The 25,935-nt window shown below is 40.4% G+C and overlaps 1 protein-coding gene across 2 annotated transcripts; it reads left to right on the top strand.

Moving 5' to 3' along the window:
• Positions 1–1,149: 1,149 nt before the first annotated feature.
• On the top strand, positions 1,150–25,077 carry mdc1 (mediator of DNA damage checkpoint 1). 2 transcript variants are annotated; one of them, XM_058393467.1, is made up of 12 exons: positions 1,150–1,191; positions 1,631–1,781; positions 6,086–6,640; positions 8,403–8,484; positions 9,378–10,330; positions 10,543–10,602; positions 11,573–11,866; positions 13,936–16,934; positions 17,099–17,281; positions 18,462–18,587; positions 19,907–20,017; positions 20,274–25,077. In XM_058393467.1, exons 2-12 carry the CDS (start codon positions 1,637–1,639, stop codon positions 20,475–20,477), a joined length of 5,712 nt encoding a protein of 1,903 aa, XP_058249450.1. In that variant the 5' UTR covers positions 1,150–1,191; positions 1,631–1,636; the 3' UTR covers positions 20,478–25,077. The 2 variants fall into 2 exon arrangements, with proteins under 2 accessions (XP_058249450.1, XP_058249445.1); XM_058393462.1 differs by lacking the exon at positions 1,150–1,191 and adding an exon at positions 1,237–1,541.
• The last annotated feature ends 858 nt before the right edge of the window (positions 25,078–25,935 follow it).

A 25,935-nucleotide genomic window follows, 5' to 3' on the forward strand; every position in this document is an offset into this window, starting at 1 on the left:
CTGTCCTAGCTCTGTGGTGTTGTTTGTTGTTTTGTATTGTACTAGTAGTTGTATGTTTATGTAGCACCAGGTCCTGGAGAAACGTTGTTTCATTTCACTATGTACTGCGCCAGCTATATGTGGTTGAAATGACAATAAAAGCTTCTTGAATCTTGAATCTTGAATCTTGATTTGAGCGAGTTTGACAAGGACCAAATTGTGATGGCTAGACCACTGGATCAGAGTATCTCCAAAACTGCAGCTCTTGTAGGGTGTTCCCGGTCTGCAGTGGTCAGTATCTATCAAAAGTGGTCCAAGAAAGGAACAGTGGTGAAATGGTGACAGGGTCATGGGCGGCCAAGGCAGATTGATGTACATGAATAGCGAAGGCTGGCCCGTGTGATCCGATCCAACAGACGAGCTACTGTTGCTCAAATTGCTGTACAGTATATATTTATAAATAGTAAGGGGCTGGCCAAGGATAAAACAGCAAAGAAATAAGTCTAACAGCATGTCAACACAAAAGACAGTGACATTCTTATTTAATTTAGTCATACTTGAATATTAACATGTTAAATATAACATATCAGCATCTAAAACAGTATAAAACAGCAACATGGACAAAAGAATGACAGATTCAGTGACTTTATATTTATAGAATGAATAGCAGCCATATTGTATTAGTTACTGTGTTAGAGCAGCCATATTGTGTTAGTAATGTACTCTAATAATAAGCTGTGGAAAAAAATTTGCCAGTGTGTGGATGAACAAAACGGCATTCAGAAGCTGATACACGGAAAATAAATAAACTGTGTTTACGTCAATAAAGTATAATTTATATCAGTATAAACACCAAGATCAATTCAAAGGGAACGATTTAAAATGAAAGGAATTATTTAATATTATGAATTATTTTTTATTATATTAATTTTATTTATTTATTTATTTATTTATTTTTATTATTTTGTTTTTGGAAAACACACAAACTTTAACTTTGCCCATGCCATTGTTATGTGAAACCGCGGGGAAAATTTCACAAAAGACGGTGTCCTTTATACAACATCCAATCAAATTTCTTGACCCTTTGAGTGACATACATTCCAACCAATCACCTTTAGGCACCAACCATTGCAACCAATGTTCAGTCGCGTTTACTTTTAAGGCGTTGCTTACTGTTCAGGAAGTTTTCCCCTCCACTGCTGCAACTGCGTGGTAAAGTATCCGAGTGTAATTTATTTACGTAAATAAAGGCGATCAAAGCAAACTGACGGTCCTTAAATTTTACACTGTGGCATGTTTTCACGTCTTTCATGATTTGTTTTTAGAAGTCGAAATGGTCAGAGTTTAGGATCTAGCTAAAGAGCTAGCCCTGCTCGTGCTGCAGCTGCTACATTTTATCTGACTTTTTCCCCCACCAGTTTCTTTATGATCGCGGTGCACGTGCATTAAGTCAGGGTTTTAAAAAAGCTACGCTGTTGCCATGGATATGGCGATCTGTCTTTTCGTGATAGTTTCTTACTTCCCTGACTTTCTCGGCCTGCTTTAGAGATCAGTGCTCAGCTGTGAGTCGTGATTTGTTCCTGCACCTGCAGCTTTGGATAACGCAAAAAAGGTCCAAAATGCCTGATGAGTGTCCTTGTCTTGTCCGCAGGTCTGCATGGACGCGACCCAGCAGATCGAGGACTCTTTCTTCGGAGAGGAGGATGACTCGGGTGATGAACATGATCTGGCAGAGCTAAAGAGTCAGAGAGAGCCACTAGCTGTACTGAAAGTCTTCAAAAACAACCACATCCCAGAGACAGGTGAGTGAGTGAGCAGAGTGGTATTAAACTGACCCACAGAATCTTGTGGACCCTTTGCTTTGCAGTGTTCATGTCCTACGTTTCATATGCAAATGAGTGCCTTTAAGCTGTTACTCAAAGTAAAACTCCACTCTGAAATATGTTTGTGTTGAAATGTATTTTCTGATCGTGGTGCAGATTGGCGGTTGTGTATCGCTCTGACGTCACAGAGTGGCATTGCTAGTGCAGTTAAAGTGGTGTTTAATAGGAGAGAGCAGAGGTGGACGAAGTACACAACTTCCTTACTTGAGTGAAAGTACAAATACTACTGGTCTAACATTACTCCATTACAAGTAAAAGATGTAAAGACAGATTTTTACGTAAGTAAAAGTACAGAAGTACTTGTTTTTAAAAGTACTTAAGTATCAAAAGTAAATGTCAACGCATTGTTTTATTATTGTTGTATGCAATACTTACAGTACCTCTTGTAGCAACCTAGTGAATATACTGACCAGTTTGTAGTATCTATCTGTGGAATTAAGAGCTTTTAAAATGTTACCAAACCTATAGAAATTAAACAACTGAATTGACAAAAAAAGACAGGTATAATCATTTTCATTTTTAATTTCACACTCCTACCACCCCCAACAAAAAAGTACAGGTACATCTCAAAAAATTAGAATATGAAAAAGGTAAATATTTTGTCACTCAGTTCAGAAGGTGAAACCCATATATTATATAGATTCATCACACAGAGTGAAATATTTCAAGCCTTTATTTCTTGAAATTGTGATGATTATGGCTTACAGATAAGGAAAACCCAAAATTCTGTGTCTCAGAAAATTAGAATATTACATAAGATAAATAAAAAAAGGATATTTCAAAGAGAAATGTCAGACTTCTGAAAAGTATGTTCGTTTCTATGCACTCAATACTTGGTTGGGCCTCCTTTTGCATCAATACGGCGTGGCATGGAGGCAATCAGCCTGTGGCACTGCTCAGGTGTAATGGAAGCCCAGGTTGCTTTGATAGCGGCCTTCAGGTCATCTGCATTGTTGGGTCTGGGGTGTCTCATCTTCCTCTTGACAATACCCCATAGATTCTCTATGGGGTTCAGGTCAGGAGAGTTTGCTGGCCAATCAAGCACAGTAACACCATGGTCATTGAACCAGCTTATGGTACCTTTAGCAGTGTGGGCAGGTGCCAAGTCCTGCTGGAAAATGAAATCAGCATCTCCATAAAGCTTGTCAGCAGAAGGAAGCATGAAGTGCTCTAAAATTTCCTGGTAGATGGCTGCGTTGACTGTGGACTTCAGAAAACACAGTGGACCAACACCAGCAGATAACATGGCAGCCCAAATCATCACTGACTGTGGACACTTCACACTGGACTTCAAGCAACATGGATTCTGTGCCTCTCCACTCTTACTCCAGACTCTGGGACCTTGATTTCCAAATGAAATGCAAAACTTACTTTCATCTGAAAAGAGGACTTTGGACCACTGAGCAACAGTCCAGTTCTTTTTCTCCACAGCCCAGGTAAGACGCTTCTGACGTTGTCTCTGGTTCAGGAGTGGCTTGACACGAGGAATGCGACATTTGTAGGCCATGTCTAGGATTCATCTGAAGCTCCCCCAAATTCTTGAATGGATTTTGCCTGACAATCCTCTCAAGGCTGCAGTTATCCCTTTTGCTGCTGCACCTTTTCCTACCACACTTTTTCCTTCCCCTCAACTTTCTATGAATATGTTTGGATACAGCACTCTGTGAACAACCAGCTTCTTTAGCAATGACCTTTTGTGGCTTACCCTCCTTGTGGAGGGTGTCAGTGACTGTCTTCTGGACAACTGTCAAGTCAGCAGTCTTCCCCATGATTGTGTAGCCTACTGACCCAGACTGAGAGACCATTTAAAATCTCAGGAAACCTTTGCAGGTGTTTTGAGGTAATTAGCTGATTAGGGTGCGACACCATGACTTTCCAATATTGAACTTTTTCACAATATTCTAATTTTCTGAGACACAGAATGTTGGGGTTTTCCTTATCTGTAAGCCATAATCATCACAATTTTAAGAAATAAATGCTTGAAATATTTCACTCTATGTGCAAATGGGTTTCACTTTCTGAACTGAGCAACAAAAAATATTGACCTTTTTCATTATATTCAAAATTTTGAGATGTACCTGTACACATCTATGTGTATCCACTCATGCACATTTCAATCAAATGGTCTGTAAATGAAGACTGCTCAGAAAAAAAATCTAACCTGCTTTAAAACCCAGCTACACAACTGTAGCTGTACAACCACCCAACAGCAACACGGCTTTAACAAAGAGTTATATATATTTCCACCATTCATTTACACCGTTTTAATATGCATTTACACCATTGTCCAGGATCCTTCCTCCTGTGTGCAATACACAGCATACGTTTTTGTGTGTTAACTAACATCATTACCATTATCATTATACCTGGTGTATAATATACAAAGCATATAAACATCATTACCATTATCATTATACATGGTGTATAATATACAAAGCATATATTCGTCCATTTTGTCAGCAATTGATCAATTGAGCAATTGAGTTCAAAAAATTATGGAAAACCACTGAACTTTACATGTCATGCTACAAGAGTGAAAAAAATCATCCTATGATTAATGTAACTACTTTCTACTCAATGACCTTGATAGAAATGTAATGGAGTAAAAAGTAGAGTATTTGTCTTTCAAATGTAGTGAAGTTAAAGTAAAAAGTATCCAGAAAAAATAATACTCAAGTAAAGTACAGATACTCAAAAAGTGTACTTAAGTACAGTACTCAAGTAAATGTACTTCTTTACTGTCCACCTCTGGGAGAGAGATAACACATCAATCATAAGGGATAGTGATGGCTACAAACGGAAGCACTCACATAGATTATGTAAGGCAGGGGTGTCCGATCTTATCCACAAAGGGCCTGTGTGGGTGCAGGTTTTCATTCCCACCAAGCCGGAGAGACGCCTCAGGAGAAGTGGTACATCAGTGGTGTCCAATCATATCCTTACATCAGTGCTACTACTTTGCAGGAACACAAGCTGGACTCCTGCCATAAATGTTAAAGAAATGTCTCCTTCAAAAAAAAATGACCATATCAACGATAATACGTCTTACTCTGTTAGCCTTGGATTTGTTGGAGCATCAATCATACAGTCTACTGTTTATGAGCTGTTACTATAGAAACGATAACACACAGATGGAGTACATTAATATTATCCTATTGTACATGTTACAGTCAGAACTACTGCCCGAGTCGTGAGGTTACACAATAAAAGGCGCACCTTCAACCATGCTGTAGTAGAAACAGTTATATATAAAAAAAAAAGTCTGTTGCTTATTAAATTGAAGCATTACATTTAATTGTTTGATTACATGTGCCAGCATTCAGTAAGCAGCTTTGTTTGCCTGTGTACTAGTCATACTAGTTTAGTGAGTAGTGAGTTCCAACAGATGGAAGTGAACCCGGATGTTGTACTTATACACCCAAAAAAGCACTGGACGGTTCATGCACTCAACGCACTCAGCTTTGAAAACATAGTGGAAGAGGGTGGGACTTTGGAAGAGAAATAATTTTTCTCTTGATAAGATGGACGAGAAATTTTATAAAATGTCTTTTATATTAGCACAGGTTGTGTGATTTTATTTTATTTTTCAACATTTTAAAAATTCACTGTACTCTGCTAAAGCTTGTGCTGTTGTATTACATGCGTCTGATGTCATTTGGCTTCAACTAGGAAAAGGCTTATACTTTTGTTTAGGAAAAACGTGCAAGTTATCCATTTGAGATGATACGACCTTTCTAAATTCATACACTAGGTGCTAGAGTGCATAGTGTAAGTTCATAGTGGGTAGTATGTCATTTGGGACACGACTTATAACATAGTGGCAATGGTAGCTCAAGTGGTTGTTGATTGGAAGGGCTCTGGGTTGTTGATTGGAAGATAAGCATTCAAGCCTGCCAAGCTGCCACCATTGGGCCCTTGAGCAAGGCTCCCTCCTACAGGGGAGCTGCATCATGACTGACCTTGCGCTCTGACCTCAAGCCTCCAAAGATGGGATATGCGAAGAAAGAATTTCACTGTGCAGTAATGTATATGTGACAAGTAAAGACTAACATCAGCAATTCATGATACATTTGAAAAAGTTTTAGTAGTCAGTGAAAATTTGCCTTGGATTTCTTATACCATGTGAAGGCAACAGCAAGTTCAATATGCCATGTTAACTAGTTCAAAAACTGTGAATTATATATTTTAGTGTTTAAGTTTCTCTCTCCATCATGTATCCACAGAGGTGCCTCTCTACCAAGGAGAGAACATTTTGGGGAGAGACCCTACATCTTGCTCTGTGCCTCTCCAAGCCCGTTCCATATCAGGCCGCCATGCCATCATATCCATCTCTGTGTTTGGTCCTAATGACCGTCGAGGTCACAGTGAAGAAACAGAGGCCCTGCTGTGGGACCTGGGCAGTTTAAACGGCACCAGGAAGGGACGGCTTAAACTGAATCCACACGTACGCTACGCCCTGACTGAGGGAGACAGTGTGGTGTTCGCTGATCTCCCCTGCCAGTACGTCAGCCTGAAGAACACAGAGAAGAACACACACACATCCACCACTGAGAAAACCAAGCGTCCGACATCATCTAGCAGTAGCGCAGAAGGAGAGACTGAGAAAAGAGTGGAGAATGGCAGGAAGAAGAGTGCGCTTCCTCCTGTGCCAGTGTGGAGTGATGAAGAGAAAAGACTTCAGACGGCTCCCAAACAGCCAGAGACGACCCTGGTGCCTGAGTCTGACTCGGACTCTGATGGAGAGAAGCATGGAAGAAAAGAGAGGAGGAGGATTGTGGGTAGGTGAAGAGATTAGCAAACATGTATACTAGAGCTGGGCGATTAATCGTTATTATCGATTAATTCGAATTTATGGTTTATGTCGATGTTGAAAAAACGAAAATCGATTTTCCGATTTCACTTTGGTCTGGCAGAGCGAGCTTCCGTAGTTCTGCGACGCAAAGAGCTTGTTTCTAAGAGAGGCGCGGTTTCTTCAGTCGGATTGAAGAACGCTCTGAAAGACGGGGAGGAGCCGAAAGTCTGCCGCCGTTTTCATATGAGATTTAAAGGGGACTGAAGCGATCACGAATTTGTATAGAGTTTATGGAGAATCGCAGAATTCTTAGGGTGGCTGAATAGAAATGTTAAAAATGGCCTAGCAACGAATACGGCGGCAGACTTCGGCTCCTCCCCGTCTTTCAGCACGTTCTTCAATCCGACTGAAGAAACCGCGGCGTCGCAGAGCGAGGATCAGAGGACAAGTGTGTGTGTTTGTGTGTGTGTGTGATCAGGAAGACTCGTATTTGGCTTGTTCAGTACTCAAATGTTATAAAACACATTTATGCAATACAGCTACAATAAGTTTACCATCATACCCTTTAGTCAAACCTTTATTTTATTTTATTTTATTTATTTATATGTTTTACTATTATACCCTCATTGGGGGCATCTGAACCCCCCTTAAATGAAAATTCTAGACTCGCCCCTGATTGTGCCCATATACACACACAAACTGCTGTCTGGCTCCTGTTTGATTTTATTTAGCGTGTTAGTTGCATTTTGGTTTTATTTAGCGTGTTAGTTGCATTTTGGTTTTATTTAGCGCGTTAGTTGCATGTTGGTTTTATTTAGCGTGTTAGTTGCATTTTGGTTTTATTTAGCGTGTTAGTTGCATGTTGGTTTTATTTAGCGTGTTAGTTTCATGTTGGTTTTATGTTGCATGTTGGTTTTATGTAGCGTGTTAGTTGCATGTTGGTTTTATTTAGCGTGTTAGTTGCATGTTGGTTTTATTTAGCGTGTTAGTTGCATGTTGGTTTTATTTAGCGTGTTAGTTGCATGTTGGTTTTATTTAGCGTGTTAGTTGCATGTTGGTTTTATTTAGCGTGTTAGTTGCATGTTGGTTTTATTTAGCGTGTTAGTTGCATGTTGGTTTTATTTAGCGTGTTAGTTGCATGTTGGTTTTATTTAGCGTGTTAGTTGCATGTTGGTTTTATTTAGCGTGTTAGTTGCGTGTTGAACTGATTTACAAAATTGTTTTTCTTCAGGGATTTTTTTTTCAGGTGACAATTATTTATTTTATAAAAAGTGATTTAAGTTAACTCCGCAGTTTGCACTTTACAAATCCCTCATATTTGGTTATATTACTTTATTTTACTAGAATAATTAGAACTTGTAAAGACTGGTGAAAGTTTGCATTTTATAAATCCCCCAAAAAGGTATTTATGTTGTTGTACTGATTATTGTTTTTCTAAAATAACAAAAAAAAAAACTTGTTAGCGAAAGTAATTTTGCACTTTGCACTTTTAGTCCAAATTAGCGGTTCATATGTTTGGTTATATTGTTTTTGCTCAAATTAAAAAAAAATCTATTCTATAGTCTCTAGTGTTAAATTTTTTTAAAGAAAAAAAATCGAATTTTGTTTTTAAAAAATCGGAGATTCAATTTTTTGGCCATATCGCCCAGCTCTAATGTATAATGTACTGTAAACATACATGCACTCAGAGCACTTTTGACTCTCTCTATCTCTCTCATTCTGTTTTCACCATCCCCTTTTCATTTCAGCCTCAGAATCCGCATCTTCGGACCTTTCCAGCCCGACGAGTTCAACATTCCTGACCCCAGCAAACAAAATCATTCCAGAGAGGTAACTAGCAGATCAGACACTATATTTGCTGCAAACACATGTTCTCACTGTGTGTGTGTGTGTGTGTGTGTGTGCACGCTTATCTACATAAGGGCTTTTCACACTTGAAATAGTTAACTCTGGATGATTGTAAACAGAATCCTGGGTTATCTTGTTTCATGATTCACACCCTGCTCATACTTCACCCAGGATTAACAAGTAATCCTGGCTCTTCATAATCTGACGTTTCACCCTGTACATTCCTAAACTCTGGCTTAACCTTCTTATTTACATATTCACTGTGTCAACAACCAGTGGTGTCACTATCGATTTAAATAACGGCACATCTGTGAGAACTAAAACACTTGGCCTATCTTTAAGAACTGGGTCTAAAATGAGAAAATAAATTACAGGTCTGTTAGTGCAAAAAGCTGTAATTAAACATCTGTATAAAATATCTGTAAAAATAAACATTTGTATAAAATGTATCTGTAAATATATATAAACAATTTAAACATAAAAATAGGTACTGCTTAATAGCCGAAGCAAAAGAAGAGGAAGAAGAAGAAAGTAGAAGAAGGTGAAATGGAATAGAATAGAAATATAATTCTGTATTTTCAATCAGAATTCCTTAAATAAGAGATGAACATTCCTTAAAAACTCTTATATTATTTTTGTCTTCTTGTCTCTCTAATTCACTGTGTTTTATTTTTTTATTTTTTGCCAAACACTAAACAACACAAAGGGTTTCTGTGATCTGTGATCACTAACTGGGGTTAAAAGCAGGGTTTGGAACGATGATAACCTCAGATTAAGTGGAGTGTGTAAGGTTTTTTATGACATCGTACTGTATGGACAATGAGTGATGAGCTGCAACAACCGAATTCTCTCATCTTCACTCTTTTTATTCACAGTGAGGATGAGAGCTCTATTACTCCATCCCCAGCACTGAAGGGTAGATTTCAAAAAACAGGGAATGACACTGAAGTCTCGTCAGATTCCTCTAAACCTGATCCACTGCACTTCAACATAGACAGTGATACAGACGACGAGGACGACGATGTGGGAATGACGAAGGCTACGCCAGCGATCGAGGCTGCCGTCACGGCGGAAATGGCCGCTGTGAATCCTGCTGATCTGAACATGGACAGCGACACTGATGTAGAGGAGGAAGGTGTGGAGAAGGTCAAGAGTGATCCTGATGCACCTGCAAAACAAGACCTGGTAAATCCAGCTGCTCTGACCATGGACAGCGATACAGATGTGGAGGAGAATGAGCCTGTTAAAGCGGACACTGCTTCGCTTTCTGGACCCGTGGATGCTTTAGAGGTGAAAAAAGACACAGCAAGTTCTGCACAGATCCACTTGGAGAGCGATACCGATGTTGAGGATGAGGATGTTCCTCATATCCAAGACTCCAGACCTCCAAGCAGCCGTGTAGCCGAGCTCAACATGAACAGCGATACTGATGTAGAGGAAGACGAGGAATTGACAAAAGCGATCGAGCCGGTTTGTGACACTGACCGCAAGCATCTAGTGAAACAAGCCGGCGATTTTCCAGATGCCAAAACGTTACGTCATGAGTCAGACAGCGATACAGATGTGGAGGATGATTTCACCAAGATCAGAACTCCTACTGTAGTGAAGGAGACAGGGAAGGAGGGTCAAACCGCTGGGGAATACAGACCGGACACACAGCACGACAGTCCTGTTCGAGTTCAGCCTCCTGTTGAAGCTCTGAGGGATGACTTCAGGCTGGACAGTGACACGGACGTGGAGGAGGATGAAGATGAGACGCAGGAGAAAGAGCAGAAGTGTGCAGAAGGAGCAGTACAGATTGTCCAGTCGTCTACACCAATAGGAGCAGGTGGGTTTGGTTTATTATTATTTGCGTTAGCCTTCAGTTATGTGGCTCATCTGCCATACGAGTGCCTGTAAATGAACCTTTGCTATAGAAACACATTCTTATCAACCTTTACCTAGAAAATCAGTCACCAGATTCTGACCAGATGGATTTGTGAATTCAACATCCACTATGGTTTTAATTGTGTAGCGTGTGTGTGTTTCTCTCTTCTATAGGCTTGTCTGAAGAGGAGAAGGAAACACAAGTATTCCTCAATCCATCTCAACTGTTCAAACGTGAGTCGTTTATGTTCATCTCGGCCGATTGGACCGCATGCTGGCCGTGTTAATTTCAGGTCTGAAAGTGAGGACAACAGTGTCACGTGACCTTTTATTCACAAATCTGGCATTTTCTGTGGTAATGATAAAATGTTTCCACAAATCAAAAGTCGCTAGTGTTGAAAGATTTGTTACTTTAATGCGAAGAGTGGAAGTTATTAATGCCAAAGTGGAAGTTATTATAAAGGCAAAGTGGGGAAAAGCTTAGTGTTAACGGTATTAAATGGATCAACAAGCACAAGGGTGATCAGATGTCCATATACTGCTGGACATGTAGTGTCTTTAAGAAAAAGTGGGCGTGGTTTTAGATTGCTTCATTATAAACTACTGCATGAGAGAAGGCTTGAACACTAAAACATAATACAGTGATGGTCTTGATGTTAGTTTACAAGGTGTGGAATTGTCAGAGTGTATGCTCAGTGTCAGGGGGGTGTATGTTCAGGGTCGGGAGGTGTGTATGTTCAGTATTGGGGTGTATGTTCAGCTGACTCTGATATAGGAAGCTGTAGAACTTGAGATGTGTGAAGGCTCTTCAGACAGACTATTTTTCCAACTCTGTATGTGCACATGTGTGTGTGTCTGTGTGTGTGCACCTGTGTGTATGCGTGCATGCCTGTGTGTATGTGCATTCCTGTTTGTGTGTGTGTGTGCGCCTGTGTGTGTGCACTTGTACACCTGTGTGTATATGTGTGTCTGAGTGTGTGTGCCATCGTGTGCGCATGTGTGTATTGTGCACACGTGTAGGTCTGTGTGTGTGTCAAGTCTGTCCCTCTCTCTCGTCCACGGCATTGAGAATCCTCCAGTTTAAACCCTCAGTCACAGCTGACACTTGACCTTTTCCCCCACTGCCTATTTTGCACCACTGTTGTGAATTGTTCGATTATATACATCCCCTCTCTCTGTTTCTTTGGTCTCTCTCACTCTTCAGGCCCAGGTCTCCCCTCTCTTCTCCACCCTTCTGTCTCTCCTGGAGGTGTCAGTCTCACGGATGATGACTTTACTGTTGCAGAAACTCAGTCTTTCGTGTGTGATGCTGCTCGAGCTGATGCTACACTAGACGAGACTCCACAGTTGCTGGATGACCCCGAACCTCAGCGCTCAGCCGGAGCCTCATCTTTCCAGCTGGACCTTTCAGACAGCAGCCATCAACCTGCAGAAGCTGAAGAACACAATCAGGAGCCTGGAGAGGAGGACTGGCAACTGCAGGCAACTCAGTTATACGGTAACTACCACCATCATGCCATGCAGCTGCCATGGAAAACAGTACTGAAGCCAACTCTTCAGGCTTTTACTCAATTCTTTAAGCAGTTTTTTACATTTAACTTGCATAAACCTGCATTATACACAACATTTAAATTTCTGCCATGACGTACAAATGTGCTTTGGATACGATCGGCCTAAATACAGTATTGTGTTCAGAGGATTTTTTAAAAATATGTACAACGTCTGAAACAAACAGAAAGCTAATTTAAGTGTTTGAGGAAAAGGTAGGTTTGAAGATAGCCAACTGTTCGGACATCTAGGGACAGTTCATTCCACCACCTTGATGCCAAAAGAGAAAAGAGCCAAATCATGCACTTGACAACACATAATTCATTCATTTCAGCTCCATTTTTTTGTATAGTGCAGTTTAGCAATGGATTTTGTCACAAAGCAGCTTTACCTGAATTTAATTTATCTACTAGATAAATCTAGATGTGTTTTATAGAAGTAATATCTTCATTAGTAATCTAAAATAGAAGTAGAATAAAGAAATCCTTTAATTACTTTATTAATCATAAAGCCCAGTTTTCACACACCAGAGATTTGATCATAGGTAAATATTCAGCATTTTACTGGAAGGTAAATATTCCCTCGTACCAAGAAAGTCTCATCCTACCATGGATTTTAACATAAATTTGTTCAGCACATGCAGTTTCTCTCTACTTGTGCTGAATTCTTGGACTCTGATGGTGATTGGCATTTTAAAGCTGCATCCTGGAGTGTGGTATTTAATTAACAGCCACCGGTTTCCTCAACATAAACCGCCAAGAGCTCTTTCATTTCTCTGTTGCTCCAGTTTCCAGACATTTTCCTTGTTTGTTATTTGTTCTTTGTTGTTCCTCCTGCTGGTGCATCACTGTGCCAAAGTTTGTAACGCCTAGTCAAACAGTTAACTCTTGGTGACTCTGCTAAACAGAATCCTGGGTTAGATGTTTCAGGTAGCACACTGCTCATATTTTACCTGGGGATAACAATAAATTCTGTATCTTTTATAATCTGACGTTAAACACTGTATATTCCTAAACCCTGGATTAATCCTCTTGCAGCATCAACAACCATATAAATACAGCATGAGACCGCTTTAAATGACGACTTGTCTCATGTAGCAGTGAGAAAACTGGGTCTAAAATTAAAAAAATAATAATTACAGGTCTGTTTTTCTGCCCCTAAGCATGTATTGTCTTGTATTATCTTTCACAGTTTACTAATCCAGCCTTAATCCTGAAATTAATAAGTTCATATCCAACTGCTTTTTTAGTCCTTAAATACTCTTATCATTATCTCTGATTGTTTGCCTCGAACAGACTTTTCTGACCATAACTGTCAAATTAAACTGCCTCCTCTTCTCTCTTTAATTGATATTATTTTATTATATTTTTCCCCTCAAACGCGGCAACTACTGTAATACACAGGGTTTCTGTGACTGTACAGAGCACATGATATGAGGCACACACTGTGTCTGTTGCTGAGCATGTAGCCGTGACATTCTAACACCACATCATTTCACGCTGTAGACCTTTGTCACCACAATGTGGTATAAACACTGTAAAAGCACTTCAGAGCAGTGTTTCATAACCCTGTGTGAAAAGTGGTACTGACATCATTCTAAATTACCAGTGTGAAATGTTCCTCTACTCAGGGTTAAAAGCGAGGGGCAGAACAATGATAATCCGGGGTTAAGTGCAGTGTGAAAAGCTGCGATACATTTTCCTAATAATTGGACAATGGATGGGAATGTGGTAGCTTAGTGGTTAAGGTGTTGGGCTGATCAGAAGGTTTGAGTTTGAATCCCAGGTCCATCAAGCTGTCACTGCTGGGCCCCTGAGAAAGGCCCTTAACCCTTAAATAAATTTTAATTTTAAATTTTAAGTCACTCTGAATAAGTCTGCCAAATGCCAGAAATGTAAATGTAAATAATTCAATACAATTTGTTTTCATAAATTTCTCACCAAGTCGGCAGTAAAGTCAGCTAGTACTCTAGCCCTTTCTTGATAAAGCAGAGCTGTTCTTCTTATCTGTGTGTTACAGCAATGAAAAATTCAGAAGGCAGTACTAAAGCTGGGCAAACACAGCTGGATCTGGATGCCACACAGGCCTACACTGATTCCATAAGCCATGAGGAGGTGAAAGATGAAGGAAAAGATGAGGAAGAAGATGAAACGCAGCCCCGAGCTGCACCATGTTACTCCAACATCCACATTGCTGAAACACAGCTCATCGAACCCGGAGCCCAGAATGAAGATCCTAATGATCGTGACTCTAATGAGAAGGTTAGTGCTGGTGAACCAGAAAGAAAGGAAGAAGAGGAGGTACAAGCGGATTCGCATCTCTCTACCGCAGACACTCTGCTGATCATCAGGAGCCCGAGGCAGGAGGAGCAGACGCAACCCTATGCTTTCCTCGCTGAGATAATTCAGAAAGAACGAGAGAGCAAGGATGAAGAAAGAGACGAGGGACAAGGGGCTCAGAATGAAACGAACGATAGTGTGGGACAAGAGAATGACGGAAGAGAGATCAAAGGAACTGGGAGAATGGTGATGGAAACGAAGAATGGAGTCACTGGAGACTCTGCTGAAGATGTGAAGAAGGAAGGAGATGAGAATCAAATAGGAGGAAATGATAATGAAGTAGATGAAGTGCAAATGCAGCCTGCTGAGGCTGATACTATTATTGAAACACTGCCCATCTGTGAGGAGGAAGAAGAGAAGGGAAATGAGGATGAACCCAGCTCGAGCAGAGGAACACAGTCTGCTCAGTCAACACAGTGCATCGAGTCTGATCATCACACTAATGCTGCTGTCGCTATTGCTGAAACACTGCCTATGTGTGAGGAGGAGGAAGAGAAGGGAGATGAGGAAGAGCATGAGGTTAAACCCAGCTCGAGCAGAGGAACACAGTCTGCTCAGTCAACACAGCGCCTTGAGTCTGATCATCACACACATGCTGCTCTCGCTATTGCCGAAACGCTGCCTATGTGTGAGGAGGAAGAAGAGAACGCACATGAGGAAGAGCATGAGGATGAACCTAGCTCCAGCAGAGGAACACAGTCTGCTCAGTCAACACAGCGCCTTGAGTCTGATCATCACACTAACGCTGCTCTCGCTATTGCCGAAACACTGCCTATGTGTGAGGAGGAAGAGGGACGGGAGGAAGAGGAGAATGAAAACAGGACACAAAAGGAGGAGGCGCCGAAACAGTCTGTCGAGTCTGATAAAGTCACATGTGCGGCGGTTGCTGAGACGTTACCGTTGTGTGCGGAGGATAATGAGGGACAGGAGGAAGAGGAAGAGCAACTGAATGAAGTCATGTCTATCAAGAGATCCAGTAGGAGGAGACAAAATCCTAAGACAAAGCCAACCAAGCTTGTCATGGGTCATGTCGCCATTCCTGAAACCTCACTGATGTGTGATGAAGAGGAAGGACAAGAGGAAAAGCCACAAAGTGAAGTCAAGCCTGTTAGAAAATCCCACAGAGGAAGGCGGACTACTAATGTCGAGGCCACACAACCTCTGGAGGCCGATTCTACAGCTGAAGCTACAAAGATGGAAGAGGAAGAACAAGACACTAGAAGGAGCCTGAGAGGAAAAAGAGGGAGAGAAACATCTGTCAAGGGTAAAGGCAGAGGAAGAGCTCCTGTAGAGAAAGATAGGAGAGGAAAGAGAGGAAAAATAGAGCAAGACGAGGACAGGGATGAAGAGCTAGATGGCGGGAACAGAGAAAGAGGTCAAAAGAACCTGAGGCAAAAATCCAAAGATGACGAAAAAGCCAGACTCGAGGAGAAGGAGAAGAATGAAGAAGCTAGAGATCAACTAGAAAGAGAAGAGAGCATACGACTGGAGAAGGAGAGGAAGGAGAGAGAAGAACGTGAAAAGCAGGAGCAAGAAGAAAAGGACAGATTGGAGAGAGAAAAGAAGGAAAGAGAAGAGAAAGAACAGGCTGAAAGGGAGATGAAAGAAAAAGAGGAAAAAGAAAGGGTTGAAAGAGAGAAACAGCTGGAAAAGGAAAGGAGAGAAAAAGACAGGTTAGAGCAAGAGAGGATAGAGAGAGAAAATAAGGAAAAGGAGGAAAAAGAGAAACTTGAAAAGGAGACAAGGAAAAGACGAGAGCTTGAGGAAAAACTTGAGCGTGAAAGGAAAGAACAAGAAGAAAAATATAGATTAGAAAGAGAGAAAAGGGAGAGAGAAGAGAAGGAAAAAATGGAACAGAAGGAGAAAGAGAGTAAAGACAATAATGAGGGCGTGGAAAAAGAAAAGAGACAAGCACCAGGAAGACGGAAAGCAGAAAGAAAGGGGAAAAAGAGCAAGAAAGAGGAGGAGACAGAATTAGAAGAAGGAACGGAAGAAAGACTGGATAGCGAACAACAAAAAAAAGAATGTGAAGAAAGCAGCAGCAAAAAGCAAGAGAATGAACAAGCTGAGAGCGACTCCAAACCCAGACGAGGCCGACGCACTGCCAGGAAATCTCTCGCTCCTCCTGCTGACATGGAGGATGAAGGCGGTCCAGCTAAAAGAACTCGCTCGCGCTCCAACTCCTCCAACTCGGTATGTTCGGAGCAGTCCACTCAGGATAGCATGAACGAAGGAATAAGAAGAGGGAGAAGAAGAACTATCACAGCACCCTCTAGTCAGAAGGAGGACACAAAGCAAGCTGTTCACTCTCGCTCCAACTCCAGGAGTTCGGACAGATCCAGCGACAGTGTGGCCACTCAGAGCCGAGGCAGGGGAGCGAAGAGGAGGAAGAGCGTGAAAGCCGAAGAGCAGGAGGAGAAGGTGGAGGAGAGAAAACCGTCAGCAGCTGTGGGGAGAGGAAGAGGAAGAGGTGGGAAACGTCCTGGTGCAAATGACATTAAAGCAGAAGCAGCTTGTGAGGCAGAGGAGGAGGAGGAGGAGTCTGTACCTGCTGAGGACAGTTTTACGAGCCAAAGCAGCAGCAGGGGGCGGAAAAGAGGCGCTGATGTTTCTAAGACAGAAACTCCTCAGCCGACCCCTAAAACCCCTCGCCGCTCTTTAACTGGGCCGACACACAAGGTATATTTATTCTCATTACACTGAAGACAGAAAAACAAATTTGCCAACATTTCAGTCTATGATTTTATCAATTAGAAATTATAGATGAGCAAAAACATCATATAAGAATTGACACAATAGTAGAACTCTCGCTTGAGTAACAGTTCTGTCACACTTCCTGTCAGGTTCTGTTTACAGGAGTCGTGGTTGAGGACGGAGAGAAGGTGGTGATGCATCTAGGTGGAGGGCTGGCTAAAGGCGTGGCTGATATGACTCACCTAGTGACCGATAAAGTTCGTCGTACCGTTAAGTTCCTGTGCGCCGTGGCCCGGGGCGTGCCGATCGTTACCCCTGACTGGCTGAGCAAGGTGAGAAGTTTCAGCTTTAAAGTTAAGGTTTGTATTCAGTAGTCTACAGCAGAGTATTAGACTGCTTTAGAGGAGTTTCAGAAAGCTGATGGACATTAAATTTGGCAAAGCTTAGATTTTTCTGTGCTTGGAAAGATTTTCAGGCTCCACTGCAGCATAATGAATGAGCCTTGATGAACGGCTTCAAATGTGCAAGCAGGAACGAATATAAAGAAGCAAAACATCCTCACTCTCACCCACCAGAATCACAAGATCACTTTACTTCACTTTCACATAACTCACTTTTTCCTGGTTTGCCCCGTCACTCGCCCCACCCACTTTCGTTACAGCTCGTTACTTCACTGGGAAATTGCTAGCTCACAGCGAAAATAAATGACACGCAGCTGCTTTGTTGCAATGCACCACTGCTGGTGTGAACACAGCTCAGCATAATGCTTCATTTCAGACTGCTACTTCACAATGCTCACAGACGCCCACAGTTGTCCAGTGTTGCTTCAGTCCATCCCACCCAGAGATCAGGGCCACTTTATGTAGGACTACCAGCAAAGGAGGGCTGTGACATCATCACTATTCCAACTCGTGATCTCCTGAGGGTCATATGAGATATTCTCTTGTGGCATTTTGGTGTCCCAAGTTTAGAAATCAGATATGCCACAGTCATGCCACAAATATTCAACATGGTGGTAAAAACTGATAGAAGTGACACTGTCGCAGCAGAGAACGTGATTGGTCGTGCTCACCAGCATTGGGAACAGCATCCAGTTTCTGTTTAGATGACCTCAATAACATGCCTGCATATTGTAAATATAAATAGCCTCATGTTTCATCTATACAGTCAAGTCAAATTGTTGACTTGTATTGTTGCTTTACAATAAGAAATCATATCATATCTAATTGTACATATATAATTAAAAGTCTTAAGACTAGCTTTTAAATCATTTTGTGTTGAAGAGCCCTGATGTTTAGGAACAGCTACAGAAAAAGCTCTTAGTTCTTTTCACTCAGTTTTACAGCATGAAAGAGGAATCGATAAAAGAAGCTTGACTACTAAATAACTAATAGCAAAATAAGGTTTTGTTTTAGCTGGAATTGAATTGCACAGATCCACAACAACAGTGGTTTTAACAGTTATCTAAACAGTTCTCTCACTCTCTCTCTCTCTCTCTCTGACCCTTTATAGTGTGGTAAAGCCGGAAGCTTCCTCTCTCCTAATGGATTCTTAGTAAAAGATGTAGAGCAAGAGAAGAGATTTAACTTCAGTCTTCAGGATGCTCTGAGAGTAGCCAACTCTCAGCCGCTATTGCAGGTACTTTCTCTCTTTCTCTCATCTTCAACCTTCAGGCATAAATGAGTGTTGTGAACCATTTACACCACAAAGCTAGAACACACTAACATGGCAGTGTTTCATTTCATTTTCATTTCAGTGTGTGTTATGATGAAACTAGTGTATCAGATTTTTACACAGTGTATACTTACTGGCCACTTTCAAGCTGTTCATTTGCACCATTTCTTATATAAACCCTGATCAGCCATAACATTTAATATTGTGTAGGCTCCCTTGTGCCACCAAAACAGCTCTGACCTGTCGAGACATGGACTTCACACGTCCTCTGAAAGTATTCTGTGCTATCTGGGACCAAGATGTTAGCAGCAGATCCTCCTGGTGCTTCCATGGATCAGACTTGTTTGTCCAACACATCCTACAGATACTTCTATTAGATTGAGATCTCTAGGCCAAGTTAGGACCTTGAACTCATTGTCATATTCCTCAAATCATTCCTGAACAACCTTTGTAGGGTGCATTATCCAGCTGAATGATGTCATTATGGAATACTGTACTTGGTCTGCAGCAATGTTTATGTGGGTGGTGTGTGTCAATGTCACATCCACATGAATGCCAGGACCCAAAGTTTCCCAGCAGAACTGCCCAGAGTATTACACTGCCTCCACCAGCTTGCCTTCTTTCCATAGTGCTTTCTGGTGCCAAAAAAACATGATTCATCAGACGTGATTCTTCTTTTTCTATTGATCCATAATCCAGTTCTGATGCTCCCATACACATTATAGGTGCTTTCACCATTAGACAGAAGTCAGCATGGTCATTGTGAGCAGTCTGTGGCTACACAGTGACCATACACAACCAGCTGTGATGTACTGTGTGTTCTGACTCTTTCTATCACAGCCAGCATTCGCTTTATCAGTAGTGGCTCTTCTGTAGGATCAGATCAGGCAAGCTTGCCTTCACTCTCCAAATGCATCAGTGAGCCTTGGAAGTCCATGACCCTGTCACTCGTTCAATGGTTGTTCTTCGTTGGACCACTTTTGGTAGGTACTAACCACCAAACCTGGAAAACCCCACAAGACCGGACATGCGCTAGCCATCACTATTTGACCCTTGTCTGAGTAACTCAGATTCCTACACTTGCACATTTTTCCTGCTTCCTACACATCAATTTTGAGAACTGACCATCACTTGCTGTTTAATATATCCCACCCCTTGACAGGTGCTACTGTACCGAGATAATCAGTGTAACTCACTTCATCCTTAGTTTTAATGTTAAGGCTGATGGTGTATGGAACTTACTAATATGATATAGTGGTCATAATGTACATATTTCCCAACAGGGTTATGAAATCCATGTAACACCCTCTGTGAAGCCTGAGCCGGCTCAGATGAAGGAGATCATTACCTGCTGTGGGGCACGTTTCCTTCCCAAAATACCCTCGGCTGTCAAGGTAACATCACACACATGCATTTACTAACCCTGTACACACACACACACACACACACACAGCTATTTACAATTCATTCTGATATTTTATCCTCACTGTGGTTATTATTTTGGGTAAAGCTTTTGAGCTCCTCCCAACTGGCTGCATCTGGTAACCATCACAGCCATATTTCTCTTATTAAGCTTCTCTGGGTCTGTCTCAGTTTCTGGATTGTTTTCCATGAGACATTGAACCATATGCCTCTCTCTGTCTATGGCAGGCTCAGACAGTGGTGGTGGTGTCATGTGAAGAGGACAGAGCACTGTGTGAAAGAGCTCGGAGTTTGTCTTTTCCTGTGGTTAGCGCCGAGTTCCTACTGACTGGCATTCTGCAGCAAAAAGTGGACTTGCAAGCACATAGTCTTCCCCTTTCGCCCGCTGCTGCTGCAGCGCCCAAACCTAACGCCCGCACACGGGGGAAGTAGTTCCTGGGCATAAAAGAAAGACAGAGATTTCTTCTGAGTCTGCTTCTGTGAGGATTGGCGTGCGATGTGATTCCTTCAGCGCACTTTGGGGCCTTATTAAAAGCTGCTAAGAACTGTGAGACGTCAAGCAATCCTTCATACATCCGTCAAGAACTCTGTCTAGTCATTTTTAAGCTACACTCTTAGAAAAAAACTTGTATTTATCTGCACCTTTCCTAGTCGTTGGGTTGGTAGCCTTAAGTGTACATCTTTTGTTCAATTGATATGCAGCCTTCACTTGTGGAAATAGTGTACCTTTAAACATGAGTAAGCACATAAATGGACTGTGTTTTGTTTTTAGGATAAAGCTTTGAAGGTGCACTATTGGCATCCCTGGTAGGAATCTGATGCTGGCCATTTTACTGAACTAAGGTTGGGTGCCAGGGTCGACGATCACCTTTAAATCCACCTTGCCAACTTTTGGCCAGTTACATTTTAAAATCCACGTTATGAAAAGTATGCCTTCGCTAACAATGGAAGAAAGTCAGCAAGGTTGTTATGAAAACTGATCCATCAACCAGCAATGCCAATGTTCCTACCACACTTTTCCAGTGAAGAGACTTTTTTTTTTTTTTTTTTAATTCAGTGTGTGAAAAACAAACAATAACAACTGTCAACATTTTCAAGCCATAACAATACAGTCCATAACAATTCAGTCTATCAGTCCTTCAGTCCAAAGGAAGTGCAAAGTCCTTTAGCAAAGCCATCTTTTTATTGCTTTTAAGTTCTTAGAGAGCTCAATAGATTCAAAATACATTTTCAATTCAAGTTTAAATCTTATAAAAAGAGGTTTGCATTTAGAAAATTTACATTTATGAATATGATATTTAGCAAACAGGAAAATAAGGTTTATGAGATAAGTATCACCCTTTTTTCCACTTTCGTGAAAGCCAAAAATTACATTTCTGTAAGTAAACTCAAAATTAGCATTCACATAACATTTGACAAATTCAAGAATGTCACACCAAAATGTAAGAGCAATTCCAGAACAAATGTAAAGAAGTTTCAGGGATATCTAAACAGAAAGAACAGTTGGTATTAATATCATTCTTAAGTCGTTTAAGAGAGCACTTATCCGGGTAAATTCTATGAATCAACTTAAAGGCAATTTCTCTCATTTTCTTAGTAATTAAATATTTGTGAGGTAATGACCAAACTTTCTTCCATGGAATATCACTTACTAAACCATTCCAATACGAGATTACATAAGGCACAGAAATGGACTCCGTCTGAAATAACACTCAAATTTTCTTATTGTTTTTTGACTTGGATGATGAAAGGCACTGCTGAGATTGGAAAAGAAAGACCTCTAAAAAGCATGACAACTCCATGTGGCACTGCATCAGCAACAATTGCACTCTTTCAGACTAACAGGAATTCCACGCTTAACTAAAAACTCAGAGTAATTACAGATCGAACCATTTTGATTGAAAAGTTGAGACACGAAAACAATACCATTTTTAAACCAAATTTCAAAAAAGATAGATTTGTGTTTATACAGTAGATTCTTATTGTTCCAGATTAGATATGAGTGAGGTGTAAAATTGTGTTTAAAAATGAGGGACCAAGCTAATAACATTTGCCTATGAAAAAGAGAGAATTTGACAGGGATTTTCATGATGTTATAGTTACAAATTAATAAAAAAATGTAAACCACCTACTTTGGAAAAAAACAGCATTAGGGATCAGATTCCATATAGATGAGGGCATATTGATACAGATTCTTATCCAATTAATTTTAAAGGTGTTGTTTAAAGTGGAGAAATCAAGAAAGTTCAACCCGCCTTTCTCAGTGGTGTTCATAAGTACAGACTTTGTAATAAAATGAGTTTTATTCGTCCAAACAAAGTTGAGAAGCATTGTATCAATTTTTTTAAGAATGGCAGTGTCAACATTCAAAGAGAGAGAGCAGTATATGTTAATCTTGACAAACCTTCAGCTTTGGCTAGTAAGATTCTTCCCTTCAATGAGAGATCACGTTGGAGCCACATATTCAGTCTTTTCTGAGTACTTTCAATTAATGGATTAAAATTTAAGGAGCATCTTTCCAAATCATTTTTTGTTATAAGAACACCTAAATAAGATTACCTGATCTGTGATTTGAATATTACAAATTTCTGACAAATTACATTCTTTGATGGACATCAATTTGCACTTTGAGAGGTTCAAAAACAGGCCTGATGCTTTGGAAAATTGCTGAATATACTTTAGTGCTAAAGGAACTTGTTTAGCATCTTGCAAAAAAAAGTGTGGTATCATCAGCCAGTTGACTGATAAGTATTTGTTTGTCAGCAATAGAAACACCATGAAGACCACTATTAGAAATATAAGAAGCGAATATCTGGGGAAACTAGTAAAAATAAATAAGGGGATAATGGACACCCTTGTCTAATACCACGTGACAAGCAAAATCTAGGAGAAGTACCATATTTTAATTTAATTGTGCTACTACAGTTGTGATATAGAGTTCTCACTGCCTTACAAAAATATTCACCAAAACCAAATTTTTCCACTGATTTAAATATAAATTTATGTTCAACTGAATCAAAGGCTTTATAAAAATCCAGGAAGAAGAATGAAACTTATGTTCAAGCAAATCATTATAATCTAGTAAGTCTAAAACTAATCTAATATTATTCATTATGTGTCGGTCCCTCATAAATCCAGAGTCTCATCTATAACAGTATCCAAACAAACTTTAAGTCTTTTAGCAAATATTATAGCGCAAATTTTATAGTCATTATTAAGGAGTGTGATGGGTCACCAGTTGTCTAAATTGGTAAGCTCTTTCTTAGGTTTAGGAATTAATGTTATGATACCTTGCATCAGTGTAGGAGGTAAAGCCTCTTTTTCAATACTTTCTCTAAAAACCTGAGTTAAGAAAGGAGTAAGTTCATCAGCAAATACTTTGTACAGCTCAGTTGTAAGTCCATCACACCCTGGGGATTTATTGTTTTTCAAATTCTTGATTGCTCTTTGTACTTCCTCAGGAGTAACAATGCTATCACAAAAAAATCTATCCGTTTCAGAAATAACTTTAACATAATTAACTGAGTCTAGAAATGAGGACGTTGTCTGCTCTGAGTACTTGGAACTATAAAGATTCTTTATAGAAAAAACTGGCACTGTAATTTGCTATTTCCTTTGGATCTTTAACAATTTTCCATCAACACATAGTTGTTCAATTGTTGAGAGGGCAAAATTACGCTTTTCCAGCTTAAAAAAAAATATGCGGAATTGAGTTCTCCCTCTTCGAGCCATTTTTTCCTGGATCTTATATAAGCGCCCCTAGCTTTAGATATGTATAATTCATCCAATTTCATTTGCAAATCTGCAATTTCAGATTTTTCCTGCAGCGACAAGCAATCAAAATGATTAAACTGAGATAATTTCATGATTAGGTTGTCTTCAGGAACCCTTCTTTTTCTGGCTAAACGTGTTCCAACTTTTCTTAAATAAACACCTGTCTCAAACTTAAAAAGGTCCCAAATGATACCAAAAGAATTTTGAATTGTGGCTGCTTTCCAATTAATTCTTTAATTTTATCCTTTACATCTGGTAATTCTAGCAGTGAACTGTTAAGTTTCCACAAAGAAGCTCTGCATTGGGCTGTTACATAATCTGCCATTAAAGGGGTATTAATGAAGATAGTCTTGTGGTCGGTTAACGGGGTACATTGAATGCCGACACTCAGATCAAAATTTGACATACTTTTTGATATGAGCCAATAGTCAATACGAGATTGTCTTGATCCACTTTTATTGGCCCAAGTAAACTCTAAATTATTAGGGAATCTTTCCCTCCAAATGTCCACCATTTCAAACTTGTCTATTAGGTCTAAAAGTGCAAGGCTAGAACAAACGGTACTTTTTGGAGGATATCTGTCCAAAGAATTATTAAATGACACATTAAAGTCTCCTCCTAGAATGAAAAATGCATTAGGAAATTTATTAGACCAATATGTAAACTTCTCATCTAATTTGTTAAAAAAAGTTCATTATCCAAAGAATTATTGTACCCATATATATTTCCAAGAATTACAATTTGTGGGTTAAGTGAGATCACTAGTAAATGAAAATGACCCAAACTATCTGATTCTGACCCTAATATATCCCCACCAAATTTGTTTCTCAGGATACTTACACCAGCTGAGTGTTCAGTGCCATGTGAACTCCAAATATCGTTACCCCACTGAGATTTCCACCATTTGTAATCATCAATAGTCGAATGACATTCCTGAAGAAAACAGAAATCTGATTTGTGTTTTTTTAGCAAACAAAAAAAGAGCTTTTCGTTTCACACTTCATCCCTGAGGCCCCTGGCATTAAAGGATATTAATGACAATGACATGAACTACGAACAATAAAGAAAGGAACAGAACAAAGTTTAAGTAAATGAGTGAACCAGAAGAGTACACTCGTTCAATCACTATCCTCCAAAAAGAGCAAACAACCACAACAACAGCTCAACCGGGAATAAGGTGTTCTAATTTAAGTTCAGATAATAACAAAGACTACACTTAAACTTCTGCTTTCAAATAAAGATTTAAAGCCCAAAGAAAAGAGAGAGGAGGAAAAAAAAAATATATATATATGTACACACACACACACACACATACATACATACATACACATATATACATACACATACATACACTATATTGCCAAAAGTATTCGCTCACCCATCCAAATAATCAGAATCAGGTGTTCCAATCACTTCCATGGCCACAGGTGTATAAAATCAAGCACCTAGGCATGCAGACTGTTTTTACAAACATTTGTGAAAGAATGGGTCACTCTCAGGAGCTCAGTGAATTCCAGCGTGGAACTGTGATAGGATGCCACCTGTGCAACAAATCCAGTCGTGAAATTTCCTCGCTCCTAAATATTCCACAGTCAACTGTCAGCTGTATTATAAGAACATGGAAGTGTTTGGGAACGACAGCAACTCAGCCACGAAGTGGTAGGCCACGTAAACTGACGGAGCGGGGTCAACGGACGCTGAGGTGCATAGTGCGAAGAGGTCGCCAACTTTCTTCAGAGTCAATCGCTACAGACCTCCAAACTTCATGTGGCCTTCAGATTAGCTCAAGAACAGTGTGCAGAGAGCTTCATGGAATGGGTTTCCATGGCCGAGCAGCTGCATCCAAGCCATACATCACCAAGTGCAATGCAAAGCGTCGGATGCAGTGGTGTAAAGCACGCCGCCACTGGACTCTAGAGCAGTGGAGACGCATTCTCTGGAGTGACGAATCGCGCTTCTCCATCTGGCAATCTGATGGACGAGTCTGGGTTTGGCGATTGCCAGGAGAACGGTACTTGTCTGACTGCATTGTGCCAAGTGTAAAGTTTGGTGGAGGGGGGATTATGGTGTGGGGTTGTTTTTCAGGAGCTGGGCTTGGCCCCTTAGTTCCAGTGAA

The sequence above is a fragment of the Hemibagrus wyckioides genome, linkage group LG01 (genome assembly GCF_019097595.1).
Source record: "Hemibagrus wyckioides isolate EC202008001 linkage group LG01, SWU_Hwy_1.0, whole genome shotgun sequence".
NCBI classification, from domain to species: Eukaryota; Metazoa; Chordata; class Actinopteri; order Siluriformes; family Bagridae; genus Hemibagrus; species Hemibagrus wyckioides.

Coding starts and splice junctions, on each gene's coding strand:
- mdc1 (XM_058393467.1), top strand. CDS start 1,637: ATGGACGCGACCCAGCAGATCGAGGACTCTTTCTTCGGAGAGGAGGAT. Junction 10,331..10,542: donor GTCTACACCAATAGGAGCAG/GTGGGTTTGGTT, acceptor TCTCTTCTATAG/GCTTGTCTGAAGAGGAGAAG. Junction 17,282..18,461: donor CCCCTGACTGGCTGAGCAAG/GTGAGAAGTTTC, acceptor GACCCTTTATAG/TGTGGTAAAGCCGGAAGCTT.